Here is a 17,053-nt window from a genome sequence, read left to right as displayed (position 1 = left end):
TCACGACCAGCTTTGTGGTGTGAAAAAAGCCCGAAATAAAAGCCGGATCCTCCCCCTGCAGCTGTCAGAGGCCGTGGCAGCTCCATCTTTAATTCATGGGGGCAGTGAGTCACCTGCATAGGGAGTCGGTGCAGCCAGAGCCTGGGATGGGGCTCCCCGGGACCTGCTGCTCCTTCCCACTGCCTGGCCTGGGGGCCTCCAAGGATGCTGCTGGAAGGGGAAGGTCTGTGCAGGTCTGCCCGAGCCCAGCTGGGTCACTGCCCCCACCTTAGCCTTAAAACCCTTGGAAGGAAGGGAGTATTCCCCACCTTGGCATAAAGGACATTCCTTGGTGTTACTTTCCCCTTGGGGTTTTGCTCCTTGGCTTTGTGGCAGGTCTGGGCTCACCTGGCTGAGGGACCAGGGGCTATGTGAGCCCCCCGAGCCCTCCAGGGACAGGAGAGGGACTCCAGGCCCCTCTCCCTCTGCAGGGAATCCCTCACTCCCACCCCAGGGTGCAGGCAGGAGCCCCGGTGCAGTTGGAAGCAGAGCCTGCACCCCAAATTGGGCACTCCCTGCCCTTCCTCACCCCCTTCTCTCTGTTCTCCCCACAGCATCCTCTGGCCTGGGCCTGCATCCCCTCTCCTCACCCCAGCTCTGCCTCTCTCCTGGGACTGGACTGTGCTTGCGATCCAAAAAGAAACCAGAGGAAACCAACCAAGGACCCCCTTCCCTCCCTGTGCCCCCTGCTCCGTCAGGACCCGCAGCTGTGGTGGCCAGACTCCCCAGACACCTGGAAGTTGAACTTTGCGGCTGCCAGGACGCTGCCCCCACCCCAATCACTCTTTGCCAATCAAGACACTGATTCTGTTTTTAATTTTGCGATGGGAAGGGTGGGATGAGGGGGCCGGGGGTTGGGACCTGCCCCCCCGCCGGGCCCCCCTGGCCGTGTAGAGTCGTGCAAAGCCATTGCCGTGCACTTTATGTTTTAGACTACTGTTATATATTATATATTTTCCTCTTTTTTTTTGTTTGTTTTGTTTATATTTGCGGTATATTTAGAGATTCCTACACATCGTGATGTGTTAAAATAAACCAGATGAGGAAAAAACCCAGGTATTAAGACAAAGCAGAACTCTATTCCACCTGCATGCTGCACGGGGGCTCGGAGGGGCTCAGGCTTGGAAGGGAACAGGGCCTGGGAAGGGCTCAGAAGGGATCAAAGCCTGGGAAGGGCTCAGAGCTTGGAAGGGATCAGGGCTCAGAAGGGATGGGGGTGCTGGCAGCCACTTGGCTCCTTTTTTTCTCTTTTTTTTTTTTTTTTTAAGAAAAATAAAGTGAAAACAGCAGGTGGGTTTCATGTCCTTCCTCCTGCAGCAGGCAGGGTCGGGGACACGACCAGCCCCTCTTCCTCATTTTCCTTTTGGGAGGGCACAGCCCCCCCTCAGGCAAACCCCGCTCATGTGGGGCCATGCCAGGCCCAGAGCCCCCCTGCCCCAACCCCCCCACACCATGGGCACCGTCCTGGAAAGCAGAAGGTAAGAAACAAGCTCAGAGATGTCACAGTCAGTTGGTTTTGGTTTTTTGTCCTTTGTTTATAGACTTAAAAACGCAGGGTTGATGGAGGGAGGGCTTTGGGCAGAGCCTGCGCAGAGGGAAGGGGCAACCCGGCCTCTACTCACATGCAATGGGGGTTTGGGGGGGCCCTGCCTGTCCCCTCCCCTGCTGCCGAGTCCCATGTGCTACAGCTGGGGCTAGGCTGAGGTGAGGGTTTTTTTCTCTTTTTTTTTCCACCCATCCTTTGAAACAAATAAAAACCCAATACAAAGCAAACCCCACCCCAGAGCAGCAGCCACCTCTGTAAAAATCAATAAATATCCTCCGGGCGCCTCGAGCTCCTGCTGAGCCCCTGGTGGGGTGTGGGAGGCACTGTGGGTCACCCACGGCGTGCACTGGGAACCCTGTGCTCTGCTCTCACCTTGTACCCCCACCTGAGCAGCCCCAACCCCTCCGGGGGGTATTTATGGGGTTCCCAGGGCTGGTCCTGCCCACCCCAGCCCTTGGGCTGCCACTGTAGGACCCCTGACTCACCTGTGGCCCCACAGGGATGCATGAACCCCTCGAGCATCCCCCTGCCTCAGACCCCTCTGCTTCCAGTTTAGTTCCCAGGCTCCCTGTGCAGCTGAGGGGTTTGTGGGTTAGAGGAGGTGACTTCCCCCTCCCCAAACTACGCCCCTGCTGGGGTGGCACCACAGCATCCCCCTGGTGGAGGGGACACCCAGCTCCAGCCCTTTCTTGGAGGGGACATTCCTGGCCAGAGGAGAGGCTTATTGCTTGTATAACCACAGAGAGGAGAGCGGAGCTGGCTCAGGGTTCTGCCAGGGGGCTCGGTGGGGTGGGGGGTTCAGCAAAGTCCCTTGGCACTGACCCCTGGCCCATGCTCAGCTCCTCCTCTGTGCCCCGACCCCCGGGGCACCCCCAGCCCGGGCCCTTCGCCAACAACTCGCTCCTGGTAGCCAGGGGGCTCGGCCACCCCACGCTACTGGACCCCCACAGTGGGGGATACAGCCAGGAGACCCCACATGCCCTCCTGGCCTTCCTGGGCCAGGACACCCTTCCTGCAGGCCACCGGGCACCAGGCTGGTCCCCGTGCTGGCAGCAGGAGGGGATGGAGCTCCAAACCCTGGTGGGGGCCAAGTCCCCCTGTGCCAGGGTCTCTCCCGCTCATGCTGGGCCTAGACCGGGCTGTGGTCGGGGGGGGCATCACTGGCCGCCACAACCACCGTGGGCTCGGGGGTCTCTCCCGCTCTCCTCAGGTGCCCATAGAGCCTCTCCTCCAGGCCACCGGTGATCTTGTCCATCAGCTCCGATCCAGAGCCAAGCCCCAGGCACCTCCCGGGGCTGGGGCAGTCATCGTCCTCAGGGGGCTCAGAGCCAGCCCTGGGCTCAGGGGCCACCTCGCCAGGCTCCTCCACAATCACTTGGATCTCGGGGTCGGGCAGTGCCGGGGCAGGAGGGACCCCATCGGCCGCCTCGGCCGCCTCCTCATCCCCGGCGCTGACGATGCGGGGCAGGGGGCTGTGGAAACGGGCGTCCAGGGGGTAGTTGGCGCTGTCGCCGCGGCGCAGGGGCGTTCGGTGCCGCTCCAGCGCCGGGTACCGCACGCCGGGGTCGCTGAACTGCTTCGCGTGCTGCCACTGCTTGCGCAGGTGGGTGCGGGAGCGGTGCTTGCCCCGCAGTGGCGACTCGTCAAACTGGGGGTCGTGGCGCACGAAGGCGTTGAACAGCGCGTCCGTCTTCTCGTCGATGCTGTAATCCCGCCGGGGCAGCGTGTCCCGCCCCGGGAACATCTGCCCGTATGGCGACCAGGCCAGGGGGCTATGGGGACGGAGGTGTCCCCCACCCACTGCGCCCAGGGCTGTGCTCCCACCCTCTTCCTCCTGTTCTTCCTCCTCCTCCTCCTCCTCCGGCTCCCGGCCCTCGAAGCTCTCAAAGATGGTTCCTTTCCGCCCAGCGCTGGTGAAGCAAATGCGCTTCTCAGAGGCCGTCTGGTCCTTGGGGGGCCCCTCCTCACCCCCCCGGCTCGGTGCCTCGATGGAGGCGTAGCCACTGTCCATCTGCAGCAGCTTGCGGGTGCTGGGCTCCGACTCCTCCGTCTTGGACCGACCCCAGAACTTCTCCTCGGGGCCTTCGGCCTCATCCAGGGAGGAGGAGGGGCAGGGGGCCACGCCGCCGGCAGAGGAGACGCTGTCCCCGCCGTCGCTGCGCACCGAGTCCTGGTCGTTGCTGCGCTCGGAGGCCGCGTACAGCTCCAGCGAGGCGCGCAGGCTCCAGATGTCGTGGCAGGCGCTGGGCTGCTCGGGGCTTTCGGCCTCGCTGGGGCTGCCCATGCCCTCCTCGCCCGGCTCTAGCCTGTGGGCACCACCCCAATGTCATGGTGGGGACAGGACGGTCCCAGCTAGCAGCAGGCAGGGAACATGCCAGCCCAACAGGCTCTGCAGTGATGCCATGGTGCCACCCGGTCCCCCATGCTGTCCCCACCACCCTGCCCAAGCCCGAAACCACTTTCCTCATCACCAGCTCCTCTCAGACCTGGCTGCCCCACCAAAGCCACACAAAGGTGGGAGCTCCCCATGACTAGGGCAGCACAGGGTCCCTGGTGCCTTCCCAGTGCCCGGCTCACCCATCCCCATCCCCTCTTATCTACTGAAAAATACCTGCCGAGAGAGGGTGGGGGGCTGGCGGGGGAGGGCAGGAAGGGGCCCCCCGCGGGGTGGAAGGCCACGTCATCGGTGTGGGCAATGTACTGGATGATGTCGGTCTGGTGGGGGTCCTGGTCCTCCTGGTCCATGCTCTCGCTGGCCGCTCGCTGCCGCTGGAACTGCCGGCGCTTGGGGGACCCTGGGGGCAGAGGGCAGGGCTGGGGGAACAGTCTCATCCGGCACTACCAGCCCCCTGCCCATGTGTGTCCACCCACCCTATGCAGCCCCGTGGGGCCCCCATTGCCCCCACCTCTGGTGTCCAGGCTGGACGCCCGCTGGGTGCTCTCCAGCTTCCACTTCTTGATTTTGAAGTAGGGGCTGGCCCCATCCAGGCTGGCGTGGCGACGCAGGCGGGTGAAGAACTGCAGGACGGGGCCCTGTGGGGGGGCCGTGGGGGGCTCTCCGGGGCTGCCACTGCCCACACCAGCTGCCTTCCCACTCCTGGGTGCTGCTGCAAACTGGGGGTGTGGGGGATGCCGTGAGTGCCCACTCAGCCCCACGCATGGCCCGCCCCAGCCCCCCCGGATCCCACTCAGCTCCTTTGTCTGCTCTGCTGAGCTGGACTGCAGCAGATGTATAAATGTCCCCTAGGGCAGAGATGGGGCACAGGGCGGGGGGGCAGAGCTGTTTCTAGTTGGATGCCCATGTCTCTCCCCTGAGCCCTGGCACGGAGTGGGGGGGGCAGGGCTGGGGTCTCAGGGAGCAGAAAAGAACCATTGCGGCTGCACAGGCTGCCAAGGCTAGGGAGCCCTTTCCCTGCCTAGTCCCAGCCCCCCACCCTGGCACTCACCGAGGGGCCCTCCCCAGAGTCGGAGGAGGCGGCTGGGCTGGCCTCTGTGAAGCTGGTGTCCACAGTGGAGTTGTAGGTGTCCCCGGGCAGGGCAGAGCTGGGGCCCACGGCATGGCTGGGGAGAACCGGCTGGGGCAAGGCCCCTGCAGGGGGCTGCAAGGCAGAGCATGCTCAGGGAGTCTGCATGAGGGTGGGGACCAGGAGGAGCCCCTGCATCCCAGGACCTCCCGTCTCCACTTCCACCAATGCCCTGAGACTCCCAACCCAGGTCCAGCAGTGCCTCCCTGCTGTGCTACAGAATGTCTGGAGCCCTGGCCTCCCATGTCCCACCAGTGTGCAGGGCACTGGAGGCTCACCTGGAAGATAGCAAGGCTGGGCTTGGGTGGGGGCAGGCGGGGGGTCATGGCCAGGCTGTTCTCACTGGACTCACACTCGTGGATGGTGACAATCTTGAGGGCCGGTGGCGGGAGGTGCAGGTGGGTCAGGCGAGCGTTCTTCAGGTGGTGGAAGTCCCCCTCCGTCAGCGTGTACCTGTGGGACAGCCAGGTTAGGAGGGGCAGCCCCAACCCCTCCAGGGCCCCCAAGTCTTGATCTTCACCTCCTCCCCTTCTCCTGGGTCTTCTTGCTCTGGTCAAAGAGTGCAGCCTCGTTGAAGGAGACACGGCGGGCAGTGGAGGAGCTGGAGGACAGGAACCGCTCGCTCTCAGCATCCCGGCAGCTGGAGGACGACAGGCACTCGGGGTCCTCCCCTTTGACACTGGTATCTGTGGAGAAGGGGGTCAGTCACCAGCACCCCCCTGGCACGGTGCAACCCAGCCTCCCCAGCTGGGGCCTGACAAACTTGCTGCACTCATGGCCTCGATGCCAGCCCAGAATTCCCAGCTCCCAGCTGCCAGTCCCACTACACAGCAAGGAACGGACAATGGAGGGCCCAAGAGCTGCCTTACCCCCACTCCCGGAGCTGGAGGTGCTGACAGGTCACTGTGGCACCCTGGGCACTCACCCTGTGCTGGCTGTGAGTCATCCAGGTAGGTGGTGTTGGTTTTCTCAGGGTCATCGCTGGCTCTGTGGGGGAATGAGGGTCAGCAGTGCCCATGACAGCCCCCTTGCCCCCCTCACAGTGCCACACACCCTGGGGACAGCAGCATCACCCCATGCCCACCTGGAGTGCCGGCGGTCGGCCTCGCAGCAGCGGCGGCAGATGATCAGGATGCCCGAGAGCAGGACCAGGGTGCCCCCGATGAAGATGGAGAGCAGGGCGAGGAGCAGCACGTACCCATCCTGAGGGGACACCTCGCCAGGCACCGACTGCCCGGGGCCGAGGGGCTGAGCCGCAGGGAAGCGCTGGGGGACCCCGGCCCACCCCAAACCTGGCCCTGCCGTGCTGACGCCAGAGCTGCTCCCCAGAGCCGCTGAGCTCCCCCCGCCGCCCCCGGGCCCTGCCTGCACCAAGGCAACGGCAGCCGAGGGGGCTGAGCTGCCCGCGGCCCCCGCGCCGAACAGGAGTGGGGACGGGGATGGGGACAGGGACTGCGATGGGGACGGGGAGGGGACCCTCAGTTCTGCCCCACCACGGCGATCAGTGCTCCCCGCCCCCAGCCGACAGAGAGGGGCTGATCCGGCAGCATCCCCCAAATCCCCCAGCACCCAGAGCATCCCGGAGGTGCGCAGGGCACAGAGAGGTGTCTCTCACCCCCAGGGCTGGCAAAGCAGAGGGTGATAGTGGGGCTGCTGCCGTGTCCACCCAAGCGCAGATCCCAGCCCCACGGAAGCCACGAGAACCCCTCAGCTTCCAACGCGCATCCTCCCTCCCGCAGGACCCCGAGGCCGGCAGCGTGGGCAGGGGCGGGAGGGGGGCCAGAGACTGCAGGGACAGGCAGGACTTACCGTGGCGCTCTCGGTCGCGTTGTCCCAGGGTGTTGGGTCATCGCTCATGGTCCGTCCCGGCCCGAGGGTGCCCTGGTGCGGGGGGAGACAGAGGGAGGCACCGGCCGGGGCGGCGGGGCCGGGCGGGGGCGGCGGCGGCGGCTCCTGCCCCGGCCCCTGCCCGGCACCGCGGTGCGGAGCTGCCGGGAGGGACCGGGAGGGAGGGACCGGGATGGAGAGATGGAGGGAGGGATGGAGGGAGGGACTGGGATGAAGGGATGAAGGGAGGGTGTGTTCAGGGGGAGGATGAAGGGATGGAGGGTGTGGTCAGGAGGGAAGCAGGGATGGAGGGATAAGGAGGAGGGGGCAGGACCGCTACCCTTCCCCGAGGAGCCCCTCGCCCTCGTTGGCCACGGCCACCCCCCGCCCCCAGCCCCCGGACTCGCGTGGGAAAAGCCCCCGGAGAGCGGCCGCGGTCCCCACGCTTGGCTGGGGCCGGAGCCCCCAAACGGTGGCTGGTGCTGGTGGCCAAAGCTGGCCCGAGGCGGGGCTGTCCCTGTCCCGGTTCCGAGGTGACACCGCGCCGCCGTTCCTGGGAAGCCAAGGGGCCAAACGCAGCCCCGGCCCCGCGGCCAGAGGAGTCGGGATTGCCGGGGGACTCCCCGCCCGCCGGAGCCCGGAGCGAGCCGCGCTGGGGGCACCCGGCAGGGAAGGGGGGCAGGTGGCCGCCCCACAGCGCGTGGCGTGGGTGTCGCCGGAGAGCGACGGGTGACGCTCGTGAGTCATCCCGAGAGCGGCTCCGTCACCGGGCTGACCGCGCGGGGGGGACACCGAGGGGCCGGGGGGAACGGGCCGAGCTCTTGGGGAGCGAGAGCCACCGTGGGCAGGGGTCCCACACCCCTCCGCGGCAGCCGCCCTGTAGCCTTTGGGCACCCGGAGGGGACCTCATCACCCTCCCGCTGGTTCGGGAGGGCCCTTCCCGGGGGCTGCCGAGCTCCAGATCCCGCTGCGGGTCCAGGTGTCCCCTCTGTGTGTCCCCTCCGTGTGTCCCCGGGTTGCTGGAGGGGCTGAGGTTGAACTGGGTGGATGATGCTCATGTCGGGGACCCCCAGAATGGGCAGGGGTGGCTGATGTTTGTGTTAGAGACCCCTGGAGAGGGCAGGGGTGGGCACTTGGAAACCGCTCAGAATTAGGTCAGTGAAAAATGTGAATGAAGCCCGTGAAGGGGTGGGGACTGTCACTCGTGGGGACAGCACAGCGGTGGCCGTGTCGCAGCTGGCAGCGAGTGACGGTGATGGCTGGGAGCAGCCCCAGCTCGGGTCAGGACATGAACCCCTTGGGGGACAGCAGGGTGTTAGGGGGATATCTCCCACGGCAGAGCCCCCCTGCCCACACCAGCTCTCGGTGCACCTGGGGCATCTCCGATGTGATGCTGTGATGCAGCACGGGATGAGGGGACTCAACCCGCGACCCCCGAGACAAAATAAGGGGGTCATTCCACCGACCTTCAGCGTGCCGAGGGCGTGGGGGGATCCCAGCCCTGGTAGGGGGGGAACCCGGGGCAGCGGCTGCGGCTCCACGTGGGATGGGGGCCCCACGAGCGGGATCCCTGCGGGGCATCCTCAGGCCCCAGGCGGGGGGCACGAGGGGCCGGGGGCAGCTGGAAGAATGTCCCTCCTGTTCCCCATCATGGAGGAATCCCGTCTCCATGGCGACCCAGCAGGAACAGGACGGCCATTGTCTAAAGGAGGGGGCTGGCCGGTCCCTGGGCTGTCCCCCCGCACGGGGACACGGGGCGGGACCCGGGGTCGCCGGTGGTGCCCAGGGCGAGGGCTCGGGGCCGGGGGACCCCGGTGCTGCCGCGCCCCCGCACGTGGGAGGGGGGTGGGGGGCGTGGCGGGGCTGTGCCCCACGCGTGTGTGACCCACGGGGCCGGGTTGGGCCATGGCTGGGCTGGGGGCGTGGGGAGACCCGCTTTTCCCCCCCTGGTTGCACCTCCTGCCCCAGCCCGGTGACGGGGATGCAGGCAGGGATATGGGGCGGGGATGGAGGCAGGGATGCGGGATGCAAACAGGGATGCGGGATGGGATGCAGCAAGGGATGCAGGCAAGGATGTGGGGCAAGGATGCGGGATGCAGGCAAGGATGTGGGGCACTGATGCGGGATGCAGGCAAAGATATGGGGTAGGGATGCGCGATGAAGGCAGGAATGCAGCCAGGGCTGGTGATAGGGCTGGTGACAGCGAGGCAGGAGCCCCGGGGACCCCCACGCGAGGTGGGACGTGATGGTCTCCCCTCGGCCGGCTCGGCTCCGTGTGTCGCGATAGGGGCTGTCGCGAGGCGGCGGAGCCAGACACTCACCTACAACCGAGACCGGGGCTCCATCGCCGCCGCTGCGCTCGGTGCGGCGGGGCGGCCCCGGGATTTATGAATGAACCGGAGCCGCCCCCGCGCGGCGCGGGCGTCACGTGGGGACAGGGGCTGCCCCAGCCCTGCCTGTACCCCTACCTGCCTGTACCCCTGCCTGCCCCACAGCCCTGCCTACACCCTGTCTGCCCCACAGCCATGTCTGCATCCTGCCTGAACCCTCTCTGACTGTACCCCTGCCTGTACCACCCCGACTGTACCCCTGCCTGCACCAGCACTGCCTGTACCAGCCCAGTCCGTACCCCTGCCTGCCACCCTGCCTGCCCCAGCCCTGCCGGCGCCCTTACCTGTCCCACATCCCTGCCTGCATCCCGCTCCTACCTCCTTGTGCCCATCCCTACCCCATCTCCCCGCCCCAGAGCCCCCCGGTCGGGGCAGGTCGGGGGTGCGGGAGCCCCTCGGTGCGGGGACGGAGCGGGACCGGAGCCCCCAGGACCGCAACGCACGGGAGAGAAGGGATCTGAGACTACAACTCCCATGAGTGTTTGCGGTGCAGTGACGCCTTTACTGCGTCGGGCGCCGCGCGAGGCAGGCCGGGAGATGTGGTCCGGCGCCGTCCCGGCCTGCCCCGCGTCGCCGCCGCCGCCGCCATGGCCGCGATGTTCCGCTCCCGCCGCCTCCTCCGCCTCGCCCGCCCCGCGCTGCTGCCGCCCCGAGCCCGCGGATACGCCGAGCCCGCCGCGGGCCCCGCCGCCATGGCCTTCACCTTCGCCTCGCCCACACAGGTAGGGCCGCTCCCCGCAGGTAGGGCCGTCCCGGTGTCCCCGCCGCCGCCCCGCCCGGTGCCCGCTGCGGGCTCGGCTCGGGGCGGGCGGGACGCGGCCGCTGCCGCCGCCCCCACGGGGCTGTCGGTGCCCGGGGCCGGGGCGAGAGCGGGGCCTGGGGCGCTGCGGTCCCCGCGGCCCTGTCGGGCTGTGCCCGCGCTGACCTTGGCCCTGACCTCGGGCCGTCCCGGGCGCTCCGTCCCCGCCGGGGCCCGCCCGGGGCCGGTCCTGCTCCTGCAGCCCCGGCCCCGCCGCCCCGGAGCGGGACACGGCCGGTCCGCCCCCGCTGTCCCCGGGGCAGGGCGCGGGCACAGGGACAGGGACAGCGAGGACACGGCTCAGGGCTCCCCACGCGCTTCCCAGGCTGCTCCCGCCTGTGCCGGCGCCTCTCGCCCACTCCCGGCCGCGTGTCTCCGTGTGCCGCCTCCCCGCCGTGCCCTTGGGAGCTGGGAACGCTTCCCCACGCCCTGTGCCAGGACCCCTCCTCTGGAGCCCAGCCCTGCTCCCTCCCTGTGCAAGTGCAGCCTGTCCTGGGCACACCTGGGCATGCTGACCCAGCCAGGAGCTGCAGGCCAGGCTGTTTCCTTGGGGTGCAGCTGGGATGCTCCCTCTGGATGGAACTGGCTGCCCACCACACCCCTGGACTTGCTGTTCTCTATCCCCCTGTTCCTGATGACTGTTTTCCCATGTCCTCCCCATCCAGGTGTTCTACAACGGCGCCAACGTGAAGCAGGTGGACGTGCCCACGCTGACTGGCTCCTTTGGGATCCTGGCATCCCACGTGCCCACGCTGCAGGTGCTCCGGCCAGGTGTTGTCACAGTCTATGCTGAGGACGGGACGGCCACCAAGTACTTTGGTGAGCGAGGCAGGAGGAGCTGGGGAGGAAAGGTGTGTGTGTGTGTGGGGATGGTGTTCTCAGTGCTTTCACAAGGCAGGCTCTGCCCATCCATGTGTGCCTGGATGCACTTCCAGGGATTTATTCTTTCCCAGCCCTGCCAGGAGCTGCTGGAAGCTGCCCTGGGAGCTGGGGCTCTGTGTGAGGCCATGGGTTGGGGTTGAGTCTTGGTTCTGCTCAGGCTTTTTGGGAGCATACCTTGCTCCAGCTTCCCTTGGGATGGGAGCTGAGTCCCTGGACACTGGGAATGTGACAGGAGGCTGCCAAGGATTTGGTTTGGGAATGGGATGGTGGAGATGCCAGGGATGAGCCCCTCTGGCAGCCTTGGCTGAGCCATCCCCTGTTGTGCCTCACAGTGAGCAGCGGCTCCGTCACCGTCAACGCCGACTCCACAGTGCAGGTGCTGGCAGAGGAGGCAGTGACCATGGACATGCTGGACCTTGCTGTGAGTACTTAGAGCCTGTGGGGGCTCCCTGAGGGGATTTGCCTCTCATTTCTCTGCTTTGGGGTGGTTGTCTCAGTAGCTTCCCATGCCCCAACCAGGGGCTGTGCCTGCATCCCCATCATGTGGATCAAAGGTGCAGTGCTCCAGAGAGAGGGAACTCTGCAGTCATTCACCTTCCCCACGCTCTTCTCACCCTTCAGACAGACACTGATCTTGTCCTCACCCCCTCTTGGGCTCCAGAAAGAGCTTTTCCCTGTTGATAAGGTGTCTGGGGCCAGGACAGCCATGTTGGCTGCTCCACAGGGCCCCCAGATCAGTGGGTCTATGGGGCCCTGGGTCAGCAGTCTGTGGGGTCAATGACTTCAGTGGAAGGAAAGGGAGGGAAGGGGTGACTTGAGGGCTGTAGGATAGTCCCCCCTTCTGCAGTGTCTCCCAGTGACACGTCTTTGTGCCCTTGTGTTCAGACTGCAAAATCCAACCTAGAGAAGGCCGTGTCTGAGATGGCTGCAGCATCCGATGAAGCTGCTAAAGCAGAAGCTCAGATTAAGGTAGAAGCTAACGAAGCCCTGGTGAAGGCTCTGGAGTAATTCAGGTGAGGCTCACCTGGGGCCTGGCTGAGTGTCCAGATCTGCTTCAGGGGATGAGTCCTGTGGGGCTGCCAGGGTGGGCGAGGGGTGCTCCCTGGCATTTGGGGAGCAGTGACTCTGCAGCTGCCCCTTGCTGGGGTCAGGCCTCAGCTCTGTAGGGGGCTTATGAGGGTCCTTGGCCCAGAGATGACACAGGGCCACCAGATGGCAACGGGGCCCAGGGCCAGGCAGGGCTGTGCCTGATTCAGCCCTGACACTGCAGGGTTCATCCCAGCCCCACAGGGTTCAGCCCTAATGCCAGGACAGGTTGGGAGCTGCAGTCACTGCCAGGGCCTCGCTGGTGTCCCAGATCCCTGCTGGGACTGGCTGTGCTCACGAGCATCTCAGAGGCAGGAAGGGGCCTGGGCATGAGTGGCCTCTGCCCTGCGTGGCCTCTGTCACGCGCTCACCCTCCCACTAAGACAAACAGCTTCAGTCTCAGGGGAGGTGAAGCCAAGCTCTTACCTCATGGCCCCTTTTCCCTCTGCCCTGCTCAGACTGTGCCTCATTCCTCCCTTTCCCACGTGCTGGCAGTCGGGGACTCTGCAGCAGCGTGTGCTGTGCTGGGTGTGAGTCACTGATTGCCTGCAAGGGGCTCAGCCCGGAGCACAGCAGGGCACTGCTTCTCACTATCTCCTCATCTCTGTTCCGGGTGCTCTTTGGTCCCAGGGAGACTCTGGCTCGTGTTTACTCACAGCAGTTGAGCAGCTGGGTCAGGGCCAAGCCCCAGGGTCAGGATGCACAGCCCAGCCCAGCCAAGCCCACCCTGCACTAACCCAACCCTGCTTTGTGTGTTGCAGGAATCCCACCGTGGGTGCAGAACTCCCAGCCTGTCCCTGTCCTGCTCCCCAGCTGTACAGATGGAGTGGGACAAATGGAGGTGGAGAAAACGTTCTCATCAATTAAAAGGAAATGTAACCCCCTCTTGTGGCATGTTGCCTTCTTCCTGGGCAGCAATTGCAGCCAGAGCTGGGATCAGCTTCCAGCTCCTGCCCCATGCTGAGTGCTGTGGGGCAGATGCACCCAGGGAAGGTGTCACCAGCACTGCCCTGGGGTTTGGCCCGGCATTCCCAGGGGAGACTCATCAGGCAGGTTTTAACCCCCTCCCAGTGCTCCAGCCACCTCCACCTCTGATAATCACCTGGACAGCAGGATTATGGCAGCATGGGAGGAGTTCAGGTCTGTTCCAGAGCTGTCCCATCCTGGCTTCCTGCCCCACCACTGGCTCTGCCTCAGCCTCCCGGCTCTGGCGCTGCAGGAATCCCCATCGGCCGGGCTGTTCCAGCACGGTGCTTCTTGCAGCTGGACAGCAGCTGCCAGGCTCTGCCCCATCCTCTGCTGCTGCTGGCACATGGAGCAGGGAAAGCTCCCCCTGCTCCCAGAGGCAGGCTCAGTGCAGAGAGGGAAGCAGATGCCGTGCATGGTGGGAATCTTTCCTGCTTCAGTGCACACTGGGGGTGGCTGGTGATGCTCTGCTGCAGCCACAGCTTGCCCAGGGTTCACTGGATACAGCCCTGTCCGAGGAGGCTGCCTGGGGCTTATCACAGTCCGGGAAAAGCAGGAGGGGCTCAGGGGATGCAGGAGGGGCTCACTGGGCGCCCAGAGCCACTGAAAGGGGCGGGTTCGAGCAAGAGAATTGCCAGGCATCCGGGATGCATGTCCTGCCCACAGCACCAGATGCTGCCGGGTCCCACGCTCAGTGCCACCCACCCCACGCCCTCCCAGAGGGATTTCGGGTTCCCTCTGCTGTGCAGAGCTGCCATCCCTCCCTCTGCCTCGCAGTAATCCCCTTTTCCCTGCAAGTGTTCCAGCCCGGGAAGGCGTGTTGGCTGCCTGTGTGGGCAGCAGCTCTGAGGAGGTCACTGCTCCGGCCTCCCGCGGGCCCTGCGTGGCTCCCGCTCGGAGTGGGGCACGGCTATTTTCGGTGCTGCCACCCAGGATGTAATCTTGGCTGCCTCCTCTTCTCACCGCCACCTCCTTCCCCTCCTCTCGCTCGCTCTGTCTTTCTCTCCCCCCCTTCACAAGTGATCAAAAATAGAGCCTGTGGTGTTAAATTTCTCACTCTGTGGCTTATTAAAAGCCTCCGAGTGCCTGACGCGGAGCCTATTTGAAGCTCAGCCGACTTCCAGCTCCTGAGCTGCTCCAGTGCCTTTTCCCCTTCCCCTCTCATTCCCTTTCTTCTTTTTTTTCAAAGGTCAGACGTTGTACTGAGCATGAGCAAAGCCTCCGAGTCGGAGCTGTGCTAATTAAAACGTCTCGGGAATAAGTGGGGCCGGCCGGCTCTGCTCCCTCTCCCGCTGCCCCTCTCTGTCCCCGGCTGCTATTTCGGCTGCGTGAGCCTCCCCCGGCACACGCAGCCGTGCTGACGGAAGGTGGCTGCCTTGGGTTTTTCATCTAATGGAAGAGCGTTGGCGAGGCCGGGAAGCTGGGGAAACGGCCAGCTGCTATTTTTAGGATGGGAAAAAAGTGTCTCCGTCAGCGTCCTCTCACCAGCTCTTCCCACTGCCTCCCGCCAGCGCCGGGGGGGGCAAAGGAATCCGGCCCTGCCCCTCACAGGGGTGCCCTTGGCTGGGAGCTCCATGGCCTGACAGCTGGTGGGACTTGTAGGCTGCATTTGGGGAGGCAGCGAGGGCACCTCCCGCTCTTCCTTGTCTGGGGTCCCTGGGGATGGAGGTCCCCTCGCTCTGCCCCAGCATGGGGCATCTCTTGCTCTCTTGGGTGCAGGGAAAGGGCTTTGTCTGAGGCAGGACTGGAGCAGCACTGGGCAGGGGCTGTGGGTGCCCTGGCTGGCAGCATCACAGCCCTGCACGCCCTGAGCTGCACTTTGGGTGTGGGCGATTCCCTGAGTTCCTCTGCACTCCCAACCCAGCCCACTCGCCGCAGGGACCTCCTGCTGCGGCCCCGGCTCTGAGCTCCTCACCTCTGCCTCTGGCCTTTCCCCTCCTTGCTTGTTATCCGGCTCTGCAGAGCCGCGTTCTCCTCCTCCCCCGGCTCCAGCTGCCCACGCTGGAGCCGCCATCAGTCACTGGATGCCACGAAAAAGGTCTGACCGGTGCAGATGTGCAGCTGTGGCTGCACCACAGGCACAGCCCGTCCCTGCTCCCAGCTTGCTGTGCCAGTGCTGCAGGGATGAACCCGACCAGGGGCAGCTCCATGGTGTGGACCATGATGTGATTCAGCGGGTGAATTTCCTTCCTCTCGCCCCAAATCGGCCTGGTGGTGGCACCAGCCTGACACTTGTCTGTCCCGGGAGTGCTGGCACCTGCCCTTGGGCATCACAGCCTCCATCCACAGCTGAGCGAAAAGTCTTTCTCCTCCTCTTTTTGGGGTGGTGGGTGCTGGGGTGACTGTACCCTGTCTCTGCTGGGGGCATGCAGGGCTGGGAGCATCAGCACAGTGCGGTGGAGTAATTCCTGGGAGCCTGGGGTCTGGCTCTGGCTCTGGGCTGGGTGGTGGGTGTGAGAGGAAAAAGCTGCTCAGAAGGTGGTGGAAGTGGGCAGGGGGCCAGCATTGCCCCCTTCCTCCTCCCCTTCCACCCAGGGCTCTTGCCCATGACTCGCATCCTCTGCTGCCAGATGGAGGGTGGGGAGCGGGGCCGGGAGCGCTCGGAAAGTGAAGCATCACGGATTCTGCCGGCGGCGTCGCTTCTCCGGGGGATGATTTCCGAGACGGGCCGGGCTCTCCAGGCCAAATCTCCCGGTGCTGGCGGCCCTCCCTGCGCTCGGCCGCGTGGCATTTCCCCGTCCCACCCAGTCCCGAATGCAGGCGAAAGGTTCCAGCTCTCCTCTCTCTGCAGGAAAAACAACCCCAAACCCCACCGCAGCCCCAGGACGCCCCGCTCCCGCCGGGCTGACTCATCCCGCAGAGCCGCCCCTTTCCCTGCCCAAACCTCGGCACTTGGGATTCTGCCTGGCCCTGCTGCTGCCTCGCACCCTCAGCGCCCACTCTGCAACATCAGGGTGGGGGTACAGGGGCTGCCCCCCACCCTCACACTGCTAGGGGGCTGCGGGACGTGGCAGTGTGGGGACCTCCAGGGTGCCTCTCCCCACCGAGGCTGTGCAGTGCTCAGGTGCAGATCCAGCACCTTCCCACCCCCATACCCGTGGGTGCTGCCCAAAGCCCCGGCGTGGGAAGGTCAGTGGAGGCTCCACAGGCTGCCAGCCCAGCTCGGTGTGTCCTTGGGCCACGCTGCCCTTGGGCGGCTCGAAGGCCGAATGCGCGCGGCTTCCTTCGGGTGGGGGGGGTGCTGCTGTAATGATTAACCCGCCCGCGTTAATCGTTCCGGCCGGCAACCTTTTTCCTCTGGGTTTCCAGCTCTGGAAAATGCTCTTTTTCCGCCACCCTCCCACGCACGTGGCCCCGTGGAGGGAGCATGGCACAGCTCAGGGAAAATCCCTGCGGGCAGGAAGGGGACCTGGCTCGGGATCCAGCACCGGGATCTGTCCCAGCGGGGCCCCTCCATCCCAGTTCCAAGGGGTGCTTTACTGACTGAGGGTGGTGGAGCGTTGTGGAGTGTTGCCCCACCGGCCTCACCCCGAAAATCCAGGCGCAGGAGTGGGTGCCGGAGGGTGTTTAGGAGGGCAGGTGTTGCAGCCTGAACGACGGGGTTTGTTGTCAGGCTGCTCCCGGGCCAGCAGCCTCGGAGCGCTGCCGGCCACGCGGCAAACTTTGGCCCGGGGCAGGTTCTCTGATGGCAAACTGAGGCACGGATGGGGAAAGCCACTTGTAGGTTGGGGAGAGCAGGGACAGGACACAGGAATTGCAGACCCTGCTGCTGTGTTCGGGGATGGCACCTCTGTGGGGGAGCATCATGGGGAGACCCCCAGGAGCTGCCGGGGTCAGGTGGGGGGCAGTGGGGGTGGCACATTGCCCTGGGGTTCCAGGTGCCTTGGCAAGGGCTTGGTGGCCTCAGGGGCTGCAGGCACGGCCCTCGCTCGGGGCAGCCATGGAGGCTGCTGGCACTTGGCTCCGCTGGAGCCTGCCCAAAGCCACGGGAGAC

At 65.5% G+C, this 17,053-nt stretch overlaps 3 protein-coding genes across 5 annotated transcripts in view; 2 read left to right on the top strand and 1 right to left on the bottom strand.

Annotated features, from left to right (window-relative positions):
- Nucleotides 1-1,328, top strand: part of STK11 (serine/threonine kinase 11) — a 30,258-nt gene extending 28,930 nt beyond the window's left edge. For both annotated transcript variants that reach the window (XM_071577815.1, XM_071577814.1), the window contains one exon: nt 594-1,328. The gene's annotated coding sequence lies outside the window, so the exon portion shown is untranslated. The remainder of the gene's footprint in view (nt 1-593) is intronic.
- CBARP (CACN subunit beta associated regulatory protein) lies at nt 966-10,044 on the bottom strand. Of its 2 annotated transcripts, none has more exons than XM_071577812.1 (10): nt 9,258-10,044; nt 6,919-6,990; nt 6,194-6,357; nt 6,035-6,096; nt 5,630-5,795; nt 5,388-5,562; nt 5,032-5,184; nt 4,492-4,699; nt 4,197-4,380; nt 966-3,891 (listed from the first exon to the last, which is right to left on the bottom strand). In XM_071577812.1, the coding sequence occupies exons 2-10, from the start codon at nt 6,964-6,966 to the stop codon at nt 2,715-2,717; spliced, it is 2,337 nt and encodes a 778-aa protein (XP_071433913.1). In that variant the 5' UTR covers nt 6,967-6,990; nt 9,258-10,044; the 3' UTR covers nt 966-2,714. The 2 variants fall into 2 exon arrangements, with proteins under 2 accessions (XP_071433913.1, XP_071433914.1); XM_071577813.1 differs by having other exon boundaries at nt 6,194-6,339.
- Nucleotides 9,869-12,977, top strand: ATP5F1D (ATP synthase F1 subunit delta). Its single transcript, XM_071577816.1, has 5 exons — nt 9,869-10,048; nt 10,791-10,944; nt 11,340-11,428; nt 11,893-12,020; nt 12,855-12,977. Exons 1-4 carry the CDS (start codon nt 9,914-9,916, stop codon nt 12,013-12,015), a joined length of 501 nt encoding a protein of 166 aa, XP_071433917.1. The 5' UTR covers nt 9,869-9,913; the 3' UTR covers nt 12,016-12,020; nt 12,855-12,977.
- Nucleotides 12,978-17,053: the final 4,076 nt, after the last annotated feature.

Source organism: Pithys albifrons, chromosome 27 (assembly GCF_047495875.1).
Source record: "Pithys albifrons albifrons isolate INPA30051 chromosome 27, PitAlb_v1, whole genome shotgun sequence".
In the NCBI taxonomy this organism is placed as follows: Eukaryota; Metazoa; Chordata; class Aves; order Passeriformes; family Thamnophilidae; genus Pithys; species Pithys albifrons.
The sequence above is the reverse complement of the archived record's forward strand: the minus strand, read 5'-3'. Positions and strand labels throughout refer to the sequence as shown.

What these genes read in the sequence shown, in the direction of transcription:
- CBARP (XM_071577812.1), bottom strand. Translation starts at nt 6,966, where the DNA reads ATGAGCGATGACCCAACACCCTGGGACAACGCGACCGAGAGCGCCACG. An exon ending in TGACTCACAGCCAGCACAGG is followed by an intron (nt 5,796 to 6,034) that starts GTGAGTGCCCAG and finishes CCTTCTCCACAG; the next exon opens with ATACCAGTGTCAAAGGGGAG. An exon ending in ACTCTGGGGAGGGCCCCTCG is followed by an intron (nt 4,700 to 5,031) that starts GTGAGTGCCAGG and finishes CCACACCCCCAG; the next exon opens with TTTGCAGCAGCACCCAGGAG.
- ATP5F1D (XM_071577816.1), top strand. Translation starts at nt 9,914, where the DNA reads ATGGCCGCGATGTTCCGCTCCCGCCGCCTCCTCCGCCTCGCCCGCCCC. An exon ending in CCTTCGCCTCGCCCACACAG is followed by an intron (nt 10,049 to 10,790) that starts GTAGGGCCGCTC and finishes CTCCCCATCCAG; the next exon opens with GTGTTCTACAACGGCGCCAA. An exon ending in TGGACATGCTGGACCTTGCT is followed by an intron (nt 11,429 to 11,892) that starts GTGAGTACTTAG and finishes CCTTGTGTTCAG; the next exon opens with ACTGCAAAATCCAACCTAGA.